General features: G+C 39.8%; 1 protein-coding gene across 2 annotated transcripts in view; it reads left to right on the plus strand.

Moving 5' to 3' along the window:
- dapk1 (death-associated protein kinase 1) overlaps positions 1-14676 on the plus strand; it is a 141608-nt gene that overhangs the window by 91372 nt on the left and 35560 nt on the right. For both annotated transcript variants that reach the window (XM_062025110.1, XM_062025111.1), the window contains 8 exons: positions 1916-2068; positions 2143-2188; positions 5028-5117; positions 7569-7661; positions 11339-11458; positions 13621-13719; positions 13860-13958; positions 14477-14575. In XM_062025110.1, coding sequence (XP_061881094.1) covers positions 1916-2068; positions 2143-2188; positions 5028-5117; positions 7569-7661; positions 11339-11458; positions 13621-13719; positions 13860-13958; positions 14477-14575 — 799 coding nt within the window. The remainder of the gene's footprint in view (positions 1-1915; positions 2069-2142; positions 2189-5027; positions 5118-7568; positions 7662-11338; positions 11459-13620; positions 13720-13859; positions 13959-14476; positions 14576-14676) is intronic.

Genomic DNA, 14676 nt, shown 5'->3' on the forward strand with positions numbered 1-14676 from the left:
CACACTCTTGGCATTCTCTCCATGAGCTTCAAGAGGTCTGAAATGGTTTTCACTTCACAGGTGTGCTTGAAGCTCGTCGAGAGAATGCCAAGAGTTATTTCACCTTTTTTTGTTAAGTGCATGACTCCACATGTGTTCATTCATAGTTTTGAGGCCTTCATTGACAATCTACAATGTAAATAGTCATGAAAATAAAGAAAACGCATTGAATGAGAAGGTGTGTCCAAACTTTTGGCCTGTACTGTACATGCTGTAAGTATATATGTAGTATCAGGCACATTCATAATGACATGTCATATTTACATATTTTGCCCATTTTAAGCATATGGCGGCATTTTATTTTCACAAACGCATCACAAAGCTCACTTTTCCCTTCAACAACAGCAAGACTATGAATCACGACAGATATCATGGGAGACAACAAAGATTACTTTGGAACAAATGATGATATTTTTTGAGCCTGAATATAGGGAGGATGAGCATCAAGTTTTAGAAGCTGTGTGCTATACAGATCCAGCTTTAGTGGAACACTAAGCATCATGTAGCGGTATTGTTTTTTCTTTTACACCTTTTAGCAAAAAATGAGGACCTTTCCTGTATGATTACAACTTTTTTTTCTCGTTGTGGCTTTTATAAAGAAAATATATACACTACCGTTCAAAAGTTTGGGGTCACATTGAAATGTCCTTATTTTTGAAGGAAAAGCACTGTACTTTTCAATGAAGATAACTTTAAACTAGTCTTAACTTTAAAGAAATACACTCTATACATTGCTAATGTGGTAAATGACTATTCTAGCTGCAAATGTCTGGTTTTTGGTGCAATATCTACATATGTGTATAGAGGCCCATTTCCAGCAACTATCACTCCAGTGTTCTAATGGTACAATGTGTTTGCTAATTGGCTCAGAAGGCTAATTGATGATTAGAAAACCCTTGTGCAATCAAGTTCACACATCTGAAAACAGTTTAGCTCCTTACAGAAGCTACAAAACTGACCTTCCTTTGAGCAGATTGAGTTTCTGGAGCATCACATTTGTGGGGTCAATTAAACGCTCAAAATGGCCAGAAAAAGAGAACTTTCATCTGAAACTCGACAGTCTATTCTTGTTCTTAGAAATGAAGGCTATTCCACAAAATTGTTTGGGTGACCCCAAACTTTTGAACGGTAGTGTATATATATTTTTTATTACTACTTTTTGGCCTAAAATTGTGACTTTTCCATGAAGATTACAACTTTTTTCTTGTTGCATTGAATGTTCTGACTTCCTGTTTTCAATGTAAGCGAACCAGAACATTGATATTATCCCATTACACAAACATAGCTTTTGTTTATTATTTTTAGTGTTTTAGTACACCTTTTTTGCCTAAAATTGTGACTTTTTTTTCGTTGTTCTACCTGTATATGTTCTGAACTCCTGTGTTTTATGTAAGCGAAACATAACACAAATAATATCTCATGACATGTTAATAGTTTCAGGTATTTTTTTTTACACCTTTTAGCAAAACATTAGGACCTTTCCTGTAGGATTACAACTTTTTTCTTGTTGTGTTGAATGTTCTGAACTGTAAAATTGGTCTCCTCAGGTCCCAAACGTTAACTGAGTGTTGTTAAAAGGAAAGGCCATGTAACACAGCGGTAAAAATGCCCCTGTGCCAACTTTTTTGCAATGAGTTGCTGCCATTAAATTCTAAGTTAATGATTATTTGCAAAAAAATAAATTAAATTTCTTAGTTTGAACAATAAGTTTCTTGTCTATTCAGTGGAATATAAGTTAAAAAGGATTTGCAAATCATTGTATTATGTTTTTATTTACGATTTACACAACGTGCCAACTTCACTGGTTGTGGGTTTTGTAAAAATGCCTGTTGAGGTGCACTCCAAAAAAAGATGTTGTGTTGTCTGCTAATTCCAGGCTGAGCGGCGCATCGCCCTTCTTGGGCGAAAACAAACAGGAGACGCTCGCCAACGTGTCGGCCGTCGACTACACGTTCGATGAGGAGTTCTTCAGCAGTACCAGCCTTCTGGCCAAAGACTTTATCGCCAGACTTCTGGTGAAAGACCCCAAGTATGCGTGACCCTCCCTCTTAGACGTGCATATTGGCGGTGGACAGCTTAAAAGTCAAAGTGTTGTTTTTACAGAAAGAGGATGACGATTCAGGACAGCCTTCAGCACCCCTGGATCAAGGTCAGACCTTTGACTTATCCCTTTTAACATTATTATAAATACTGCAAAGGCTGTAATTATACTGTGTGTGTTTATTTACCGAAAGCGCAAATAGGAGAGAGGCTGTTAAAAACCACTTTTATATGTAACCGTTATTTATTCAACTTATTAGAATGTTTTCGAAAAGACCACATAGTATATTGCACAATAGAGCATCAAGAGAACCAATGTTGTAATAGCGCAAAGGAGAAATTTGACAACAGTAAGGAAAGTGTGACATGCATACGATTTGCAGCTGAGTAGCAACATTTTAAAGTGCATGCAGAGGTAGATACTTTTAGACCGACCCAATTAGGAACAGGTACCAAATAATACCAGTACTCTGTACACCTTCCTAGGTATTATTTATAAAAAGAATGATACTTCCAATACATCCATCCATCCATTTTCTACCGCTTATCCCTTTCGGGTCACGGGGGGTGCTGGAGCCTATCTCAGCTCCAATCGGGCGGAAGGCGGGGTACACCCTGGACAAGTCGCCACCTCATCGCAGAGCCAACACAGATAGACAGACAACATTCACACTCACATTCACACACTAGGGCCAATTTAGTGTTGCCAATCACTAAAGTGGATTTTTTTTTTTTAACCACACCAGGAGGTTGCCTACAGCCACTCCTGCCAATGCCAATGAAATGAAATATACAATTAGAACAGTTTGTTCCCTGTGTCTCTTTTGTTAGATTTCCCACAAGAAAATTGTAAAACATAAACTATAATAAAATGTATATCGATATGCTACCAATAGGGCTGGGCGATATGGCCTTTTTTTAATATCGCGATATTTTAAGGCCATGTCGCGATACACGATATATATCTTGATATTTTGCCTTAGCCTTGAATGAACACTTGATGCATTTAATCACAGCAGTCTGATGATTTTATGTGTCTACATTAAAACATTCTTCTTCATACTGCTTTAATATATGCTACTTTAAAACTTTCATGCAGAGAAGGAAATCACAACTAAAAAAATCACTATTTTTTTCATACGGCGTTGATCCGGAAATGTTTACCTCGGCATTTTGATGGTGTGGACGTGTGGCACCAAACGGAGATGTTGACGTGCGGAGTAAGCACTCTTCATTCTCTAGCAGGTGACTTTTCAAATGATGCTAAATATTAGCAGTGTAGCCGAGTGTCCTGGGTTCACCTATACGGTGTACTTATCTAATAAAATAATGAACGGGAGACATTAGAGCAGGTTCGGTAGCCACCGCTTCTTTAATGTCAACATCACACACCTCCTTCCACAACCACACACACCTTATGACCTACGTCACAGCCCTACGGCAACAACTCTGGAGGGACAAAACTCCTCCTCCTTACCTAACACACTTGGGACACCCTGAACTGTTTGTTACAGCAGTAATGCTACTTTTTATAGCAACGCTTTTGCCCCACACTTGACAAATTACGGTTGTCTGTTCGACATATTCCCACTTGAAGCCAAACCACCGCCAGACGATGGACCCCCTGCTGTTTTTCTTGGGAATTAATTATTCCTCCATTTGTTACCAGATTCGCACCTTCTTTCTTTTGTATTACCGCTCGCACCACTCCGCTAGCATCACAGCTAACGTTAGCCATGCTGCTACCTATCTGCTCGGGGAGGGTGTATACGTATGTGACGTATTACGTGACAGTATGTGACGTGTGTAAGAAGGTGCGCTTGCTGTCTGTGAGAAGGAGAGACCGGAAAGAGCGAGGAGAGCCTGTAGTGTAATGCCCGCAGCTAAAAGCAACTGCGTGAGAACGTATACTCGATATCTCGATATAGTCATTTTATATATCGCACAGAGACAAACCCGCGATATATCTCGTATATCGATACATCGCCCAGCCCTAGCTACCAATATCAATATTCCTTATCGATACTGGTATTCATCGGTACTCTTATGGATACTGTATGTAATTGGTGTACTGTAAATAAAGATGTGGAAAAAATTCATTTTTATTAGAAGAAGAGGTTGTACACTACCAACGTGCAATGCAGTTGTTTTGTCATCATCTTGTAAAGACCACACATATCCATCATATCATACAAATCAATTGAATCAATTAGCATTTTATGTGGGTGCGCGTTTAAGCAAGGCATGTTTGATGCAGCGCAGGGTCATTTGAGGAGGAAATATTGTTGTGTTACAAACTTTTGTGTGGTGTTGCTTCCTTATTTGTGATGACTCAAAGCTGGATATCAGATCCTACCAATGTCTCTCTTTTTTTTTCTTTTTTTTTACTTATTTGTTTATTGGGTTTTTAGCCACATAATTGACAGGAGGAAATACTTTTAAGGCTTTTTTTCCCCTCCCACCCCCAACAAGTAACAAAAAAAAATAATCGTAATAATTGTAAATAATAATAATAATAATAATTATATAAATAAATTAGGAGAAAAAAAACCCACAGACACACCAACTTGTGTCTTTTTTTGTGTGTAGCAGCGGCACCTAAAGTGAATGTGACAACATGTCATAATTACGGTAAGATGGATAAAAAAAATACTGCGAGCCGTATCAATTATTTTGAATCTTAACGATGCTCCTGGACCAACCCAATTAGGAACAGGTACAAAAAAATACCAGTACTCGGTATACATCCCTAGTGTAAAAAAGAAGTTAAAAACTCATAATGAGGAATCAAAAACATTTTCTTCTCTTGAGCGACGCAGGATGAAGGCTTGGTCACAGATGCAGAACACTTCAAAAATGCCACTTTGTATTTATTGCTAAACACTTTCTGTTGATTACAACTGCTGGGTTTTAGCGTTAATTGAGTGTCATTGTGTTGTTTCAACCAGCCAAAAGACACACAACAAGCACTGAGCCGAAAGGAGTCCGCTGTCAACATGGAAAAGTTCAAGAAGTTTGCCGCTCGCAGAAAATGGAAGGTAAGTTGTGTGCGTCGTGCACGCAGCAGCTTCAACTTGTCATTACATAAAAAATACTTTGGCAGTATTAAACGTCTCTCACCTGTTTTGGCTATTCCCTTTCACACAGCTGTCCTCCCGCCTCTGTTCCGACGTCATAAACCCTTACCGCCACACATTGCATGTCCGTGCTTTTCATACAGAACAGCGAGCAGGAATATGGCAGAAATTGCTTTTTCTTTTACTGTCGCTGTTTTGTATAGACTAGGGGTTCTTTACCCTTTTGACCTTGGGGCCCAACTTTTCCACTACACAGGGGCCCAGGTCCCACTCAAATATTACCACTGAATGAGTAATCTTACTTTTTATTTTAATGGTATTCAATAATAACAAAAAAAAATACTTATATTTTTACAACCTTGTCAAATGATATGAAAGCATTTGTTAAACACAAACATTGCAATCAAATCTTAAGTCTGGCTGATTACAAAAATAAATACTAATTAAATATACTGCATAAGGAGGGACTCATAAAAACAGATGAAAAAAGTGTACATACAATTAATTACGCAGTGCTAAATTAAATACATTAATTATTTCTAAATTAATAATAAGTAATAATAATATATATGTTTCTCAAATAAACTGTCAATAGAATAAAGTGCAAATAAAAATGCAGCTCCACAAATTTAGTCATAATTTTTGCGCTTGAGAAACGTCTGTATGATTTTAAAGGCCTACTGAAACCCACTACTACCAACCACGCAGTCTGATAGTTTATATATCAATGATGAAATCTTAACATTGCAACACATGCCAATACGGCCGGGTTAACTTATAAAGTGCAATTTTAAATTTCCCGCTAAACTGCCGGTTGAAAACGTCTATATATGATGACGTATGCGCGTGACGTCAATCGTTGAAACGGAAGTATTGGTACCCCATTGAATCCAATACAAAAAAGCTCTGTTTTCATATTCTGGACATCTGTGTTGGTGAATCTTTTACAATTTGTTTAATGAACAATGGAGACTGCAAAGAAGAAAGCTGTAGGTGGGATCGGTGTATTAGCGGCTGGCTGTAGCTACACAACCAGGAGGACTTTGACTTGGATAGCAGACGCGCTAGCCGACGCTAGCCGCCGACCGCACTGATGATCGGGTGAAGTCCTTCATCCTTCCGTCGATCGCTGGAACGCAGGTGAGCACGGGTGTTGATGAGCAGATGAGGGCTGGCTGGCGTAGGTGGAGCGCTAATGTTTTTATCTTAGCTCTGTGAGGTCCAGTTGCTAAGTTAGCTTCAATGGCGTCGTTAGCAACAGCATTGTTAAGCTTCGCCAAGCTGGAAATTATTAACCGTGTATTTACATGTCCATGGTTTTATAGTATTGTTGATCTTCTGTCTATCCTTCCAGTCAGGGGTTTATTTATTTTGTTTCTATCTGCATTTGAGCCCAATGCTATCACGTTAGCTCCGTAGCTAAAGTGCTTTGCCGATGTATTGTCGTGGGGATAAAAGTCACTGTGAATGTCCATTTCGCATTCTCGACTCTCATTTTCAAGAGGATATAGTGTCCGAGGTGGTTTAAAATACAAATCCGTGATCCACAATAGAAAAAGGAGAACGTGTGGAATCCAATGAACCCTTGTACCTAAATTACGGTCAGAGCGAAAAAAAGATACGTCCTGCACTGCACTGTAGTCCTTCACTCTTCCGTTCCTCATCCACAAATCTTTCATCCTCGCTCAAATTAATGGGGTAATCGTCGCTTTCTCGGTCCGAATCTCTCTCGCTGCTGGTGTAAACAATGGGTAAATGTGAGGAGTCCTTCCTCCGGTGACGTCACGCTACTTCCGGTATCGGCAAGCCTTTTTTTTATCAGCGACCAAAAGTTGCGACCTTTATCGTCGTTGTTCTCTACTAAATCCTTTCAGCAAAAATATGGCAATATCGCGAAATGATCAAGTATGACACATAGAATGGATCTGCTATTTTCCTTTAAATAAAAAAAAATCATTTCAGTAGGCCTTTAACTCCATACTCCTGTTTGTTTGATATTGTCATTACTGCCACAAGTGGTAGAAAAGTGTATTACAGCTGAGTACCGCTGCGGCCAATACGGACCACAGCTGAGAAACATATATTTTTGGCGGCTCTCCATTTATACCAACAACGGTATAAAGGGCACCAATGGTGGAAAATTGCAGGGTCTACTTAGCCCCCCTGTCAGTATCAGTACTATCAGAGCAGTAACAGAGGCGGGATAATGCCTGTCTGAGAGGGGGTGCTGCTGTGTTGCGAGCATTAAGCTCGTGCAAAGTGTGTTCTGTGTCAAAGGCAAAGGTGAATCTCTGTCCCTAGTCCCACGAGTGTTCCATCCCTGGCCTCATGGTCAAAAGTGTCAGAATACATCCAGCAGACAAAACCTTGTTACACAGTACATTCCTGACCCATTATTCCTCTCTTTCCCAGCAATCCGTACGACTGATCTCCTTATGCAACCGCCTGTCCCGCTCCTTCCTGTCCAGAAGCAACATCAGTGTGGCGCGCAGCGACGACACCTTGGTAGGACATATCTTCCTAGTCTTCACGCCTTTGCGCCTCCGGTGTTCTGTGCCAAATAAAGACAACGTGACATGCCGGCAGCCTAATTGCTCTCAAACTGCTCCTGCCAGGGGAGCGTTTTCCCTAATGAGAGCACGACTCTAAATTACAGCTGCGGTATTCTTAGCTGCTACATGGAATTGTCGCAAGTCATGAGGGATTTCAGTGTGTTACTTAAAAAAGTGAGCGTGTGTGTCTCACTTCCTTCCACGTACGTGTTACATGCAAATAGTCACACAAAGGCGGCTTTTGTCAACACGTCGCAGAGCCGACACATGTAAACAATGTGGCGTTGGGGTGGTTTAATCATTGACGAAATGTCTTGCATTGCAACACATCTCCTGTCAGGCTGCAGTGCGCCTCCTGGAGGTACCAGGTTGAAGAGGACAACTAAAACACTGCAAGTGTTAAGTGCCTAAATCCATACTTGCCAACCTTGAGACCTCCGATACCGGGAGGTGGGGGGTCGGGGGTGGGGCTGGGGGCATGGTTGGGGCGTAGTTGGGGGCGTGGTTAAGAGGGGAATATATTTAAGCTAGAATTCACCAACTCAAGTATTTCATATATATATATATATATATATATATATATACTATATATATGTATGAAATACTTGACTTTCAGTGAATTCTAGCTATATATATATATATATATATATATATATATATATATTCATATATATTAGGGCTGCAACTAACGATTAATTTGATAATCGATTAATCTGTCGATTATTTCTTCGATTGATCGATTAATAATCGGATAAAAGAGACAAACTACATTTCTATCCTTTCCAGTATTTTATTGAAAAAAACAGCATACTGGCACCATACTTATTTTGATTATTGTTTCTCAGCTGTTTGTACATGTTGCAGTTTATAAATAAAGTTTTTTTTTTTTTTTTAAATGTATTTTTTTTTAAAAAATTTTGAAAAGCCTCTGCGCATAGCATAGATCCAACGAATCGATGACTAAATTAATCGGCAACTATTTTTATAATAGATTTTAATCGATTTAATCGATTAGTTGTTGCAGCCCTAATATATATATATATATATATATATTTATTTTATTATACATATAAATAAAAAAAATACTTGAATTTGTTCTGGAGGCTATCCAGTAGATGGCAGTATTGTCCTGTTTAAGAGTGTCACAACATTGCTGTTTACGGCAGACGAACTGCTTTACGGTAGACTAAACGTGACTGCTGTTGTTGTGTGTTGTTGCCGCGCTGGGAGGACGTTAATGAAACTGCCTAACAATAAACCCACATAAGAAACCAAGAACTCGCCCTCGATCATTCTACAGTTATGAAGTCATTGGGCAGGCAAGCTGTTTATATTGTGGGAAAGCGGACGTGAGAACAGGCTGTCCCCACTCAGGTCCGCATTGAGCTGGAGGGGGCGTGGCCTCCAGCTCCGGCTGATTACCGGGAGTTTGTCGGGAGAAAATTTCTGCCGGGAGGTTATCAGGAGAGGCGCTGAATACCGGGAGTCTCCCGCTAAAAACGGGAGGGTTGGCAAGTATGCTAAATCTGATTGATTTTATAGTTGTATTGATTGAAACTTTTATTAGTAGATTGCACAGTACAGTACATATTCCGTACAATTGACCACTAAATGGTAAAACCCAAATAAGTTTTTCAACTTGTTTAAGTTGGGGTCCACGTAAATCAATTCATGGTACAAATATATACTATCAGCACAAAACACTCAATCCTAACCAGTGTTACAAAGTAACGCGTTACTGTAACGCCGTTAGTTTCGGCGGTAACTAGTAGTCTAACGCGTTATTTTTTATATTCAGTAACTCAGTTACCGTTACTACATGATGCGTTACTGCGTTATTTTACGTTATTTTTTATGTAGTACCGGCTAAAAATACAAGATCTGAGTGTGTTTTATTGGAGAGTTGCAGTGTCGTCCTTCTGATTCTTCCTGTGTCACAACGGGGACAAGAGAAGAGGTGCTGTGTGTGTGTCTGGGTGTGGGTGTGGGGAGGGGAAGGCGTCTTTAAATATGCATTTTTTGCGTCTTGATCTGAAGTAAGTGCGGCCTTTTTCCAATTAGTGCACCTTCAGCAATAAAAAGCAAAAACTGGTGCGCTGCAGGACTGTTTGTAAAATGCCCATAAAAAGTGGTAGATGTGAGTGAGTGAGTGTCTCTGTAGCGATGCCCCGTATAGTACACGCAAAATCCTCATTTAAATAAGGCGGTCTTAGTAAATCAGGCCCTTAGCATTCTATTCAATTACCTGCAATTACTCCTTCCATCCATCTAGTTTCTATACAGCTTGTCCTTATTAATGCAATTGAGGATGGGTACCAAATCTGGTACTTTTATAAATACCGACCAAATTCTGTCTGTACTACCAAGAACCGATTCACAGGGATAAATTATTGATTGCATGTGACGTTGCGTCCGGTTTCAGGCTCGGTGTCCGCTCAAGCAAACGTGTCAAGAAAGCGAGCATACAAGCTCTCGGAAGTAAGGCTCCACTTTTCAAGCTAGCTAGATGCTAATTTGCAAAGGAAATGTCATACACATCAGGCCTATTTAAATGGCGGCCCGCCAAAGCTTTTCATTTGGGCCGATGAACATCACCCAAATAGGCTCGATGAAACCATTAAAACTAATAGTGTAGTGCTAAATTTGACCAGTAGAGGGCGACAACGCTAATAGTGATAAGTTACATACGATGTTTAGTGTGGTATAGTTGTGTAATTTCTATATGTGTAATTATTTGTAGTTAATTGTGTGAATATATTAACACTAAATATTCTATTTTATTTATCTAAAATACACAACGGACATTTTGCTTTTGTTATGTTTACTTTATACTTATATTTTCAGTCTTACGAGCTGAAATGAAGGAAGTAGTGGAAAGAAATAAAACTCAGGAAGGAAAATAATTCAAAAGAAGGAACATCAATCCTCAACAAATCTTCTGGAGCTTCTAGTTCTTCATACTGTTAACTAGCTGCACACGCTGGAATCGAGTAGCGAGGGCAGAACAATCAATTTATTGGCAGTGCAGTGTGAAAGCCCATGTGTTTACTTTGCAATTAAGTAAACGCAGTGTCAAGGGAATATAACCTGCGGAGGCACTTTCTGACAAAACATCCACATTTTGATGTCCGGCTTCATTATGTAGTTGAATAGCTCTGATATACATGCAACTGATAAGCATTGCCAATGAATGAAAATCTGCATTACATCTCAGTTCTCACAACCCTTGGCAGCCAAAATAAACAAAAGATTCCATCCTAATTAGTGAAATAAATATTTGCTAAGTGTGAGCTATGTAAGAAGCAGCTGTAGCTCCTGCCAGGACATGTTTGTGTTGTGTAGCTCTCAGGTGGTTTAGCCTTGAACCCCCCAGCAGAGAGGTCACACTCTGGAATGTAGCCGGCGTGTCGCGCTCGGCTGAGCAAACGCCACATTGGCCTCGCTTCAACCTTCTCCGCCTTCCTCATCCTCGTCACTGTGTGCAGCCGAGCGTCGCAGCTCCATGGCCCGTCTGGCCCCGCTCACCGGGTCACGTGACCAAAAGTCCTGCTGTGTTTCACTGTTTCTATGTAATACGCTAAATTCCAGGAGGGGAGTGAGTGGAGTAACTTGTCTTTCACGTCCATCCAGGATGAGGAAGACTCCTTTGTGATGAAAGCCATCATCCACGCCATAAACGACGACAACGTCCCCGGTCTGCAGCATCTGCTCGGATCATTGAACAGTTACGACGTCAATCAGCCCAACAAGGTGACGAGCAGACGCCATCTTTTTTCTGTTGTTGATGCTGATCTTTATGTTTTTGTTCTAAGGTGGATTTCATTGACCGTTTCATTTGTGAGTCAGTCAGAAAGAGAGTGACTTGCATACAAACTGAAACTGCAGAAAATAGAACGACAGTGGAACTTTGATTTAGGAACTTAATTTGGTTCTTGGACAGGGTTTGTACAAAACCCCAAACCAGTGAAGTTGTCACGTTGTGTAAATGGTAAATAAAAACAGAATACAATGATTTGCAAATCTTTTTCAACCTATTTTCAATTGAATAGACTGCAAAGACAACATATTTAACGTTCAAACTGGAAAACGTTGTTATTTTTTGCAAATATTAGCTCATTTGGAATGTGATGCTTGCAACATGTTTCAAAAAAGCTGGCACAAGTGGCAAAAAAGACTGAGAAAGTTGAGGAATTCTCGTCAAACACTTATTTGGAACATCCCACAGGTGAACAGGCAAATTGGGAACAGGTGTAGGCCATGATTGGGTATCAAAGCAGCTTCCATGAAATGCTCAGTCATTCACAAACAAGGATGGGGCGAGGGTCACCACTTTGTGAAAAAATGCGTGAGTAAATTGTCGAACAGTATAAGAACAACATTTCTCAACGAGCTATTGCAAGGAATTTAGGGATTTCCCCATCTACGCTCCGTAATATCATCAAAAGTTTCAGAGAATCTGGAGAAATCACTGCACGTAAGCGATGATATTACGGACCTTCGATCGCTCAGGCGGTACTGCATAAAAAAGTGACATCAGTGTGTAAAGGATATCACCACATGGGCTCAGGAACACTTCAGAAAACCACTGTCAGTAACTACAGTTTGTCGCTACATCTGTAAGTGCAAGTTAAAACTCTATTATGCAAAGCGAAAGCCATTTATCAACAACACCCAGAAACACAGATGATTGTTGTTGGGCGTTTGCCAGACGAGCGGGTGAAGCGGCCATGCTCGGGGGTGTGGCCGCGGTGTCGAGAGTGGCTGAATGTGAGGCTGAAGAGAGAGAGAGGGGCCTGGCGTGCAGGCGTGTCCTGGGGTTAAATCTGTGCCTGTTTGCGGGTCTGTTATTCACTCTCCGGATGGGGGTGGCACTGATGTCATATCAATACATTATTGTTTTTTTAAATATTTTCACAATCCACCTGTAAGGTCCCAAAGATCGACAGGTCGATCACGATCGACTGGTCGGCGACCCCTGCTTTACGTCGTATCACAATTCCTATTCATTTTGATTCTAAAATCTCAATAGATTAATAATTTTAAAAAATCGATTAAAAAAGTTTTTTTTATTTAGTTGAAATTGTATATATATATATATATATATATATATATATATATATATATATATATATATATATATATATATATACAGTTCCTATTCATCTTGATTCTAAAATCTAAATAGATTAATAATTTAAAAAAATCGATTACAATTATTTTTATTCAGTTGAATTGTTATACTGTATATATATACATATATATGTGTGTGTGTTTGTATATTTATATATATATACACACATATATAGAGTGTACAGTATGTATGTATGTCTATATATATACTGTACATACATACATACATTTATTTATGTATGTATGTATATATATATATGTGTATATATGTATGTGTATATATATATACATACAAAAAATGTGTATACAGTATATATATATATATATATATATATATATATATATATATATATATATATATATATATACTGTATATATATATATATATACATATATAGAGTATCTATATGTGTGTATGAGTAATATATATATGAATGCATCCTTTTTAAATATGTTTCCAGGCCATTTCCATACAACCAGAAAGAGCTCTTCTAACTGTAACCTGCTTTGAAAAATTTTCCTCATAATTATTATACCAAATAATGCATTGTGAGAATCTGTTTGAATCGAGAATCGATTAGCCCCAGGAATCTGAATCGGATTGAATGTTTAGGTGCCCAAAGAGTCACACCCCTAATCAACATTATTAGCATTTTCCCTTTACATTGATGTACAGGTGGACATGAAAGACTATAAGAACCAGAGTGCAGTGTTTGCATGTTCCTATGTGTTATTGAAGATGCACTGCATGCCAGCTGACTACAAGGATGTGTACGTTGCAGCACGGGACCCCTCCTCTGCTGATTGCAGCAGGCTGCGGCAACGTTCAGATCATCGAGGTGCTGATGAGAAAAGGTGCAGAGATCAAGGCCAATGACAAGGTAACCGCTCGCCATTACGCAGCAATTAGGACCCCTTTAGTACCCACTTGTTATTCATTCTTTTGGACAAATCCGTGTGCCTGAATTTTGGAAAAGGTCAGTTTCTGTCCAATATAATCTCTCGCTGTCGTCTCCATCAGAGTGGGGCCAACGCCATCTACTACGCAGCGAGACACGGCCACGTCGACACCCTGAAATTCCTCCACGGCAAGAAGTGTCCTCTGGACATCCAAGATAAGGTGGAACGCAATAATAACAACACACAACATCCCCCCAAAGCCGCACGCCAAGCAATTACTCGCCACGCCGAGCCGTCAGACCTCCTGAGAGGCATTGCCTTCCACATACACACACTGCAGAACACATCTGAGGAGAAAAACCGGTTAGTCAGGCGTTTTATCAGCTTACTTGCCGTTGCCATAGCGACCAGGCTCGTTGTAAAAGACTGTGTGTTTTTGTGTGCGTCTGCTAACCAGAGGTGTCCTCTTCCACCTGACCAACCACTCTGATTTTTATGATTACTATCTTGTACTCGCTTTATTACGCCCTAACCACCAACAAGCTACGGCATGATGGAAGAGAAGCACTGATCATGCAGGATTACATTTATTGCCTATTTTTTTCCCCAAAAAATCTTGGTTAAATTCCGACTTTAGAGACCCCCACTGTTAATCTCACCTGCACGTCATTTTATTAACAACACGCTTGCGCTCTTTGATGATGGTTGAGTGTATTCCGTCCTTGTTGTCGCCCGCAGTCCGGAGAGACCGCCCTGCACGTGGCGGCTCGCTACGGCAACGTGGACGTGGTGAGCTACCTCTGCAGTATCCGGGCCAACCCAGACCTGAGCGACCGGGTAAGTACGTGTACAAATGAAATGAGGGTATACAAGACCCTTTCCAAAAAATTAGAATATCATGGAAAAGTGTGTTTATTTCCATAATTCCATTCAAAACG

The sequence above is a fragment of the Entelurus aequoreus genome, linkage group LG17 (genome assembly GCF_033978785.1).
Source record: "Entelurus aequoreus isolate RoL-2023_Sb linkage group LG17, RoL_Eaeq_v1.1, whole genome shotgun sequence".
Lineage (NCBI taxonomy): Eukaryota > Metazoa > Chordata > Actinopteri > Syngnathiformes > Syngnathidae > Entelurus > Entelurus aequoreus.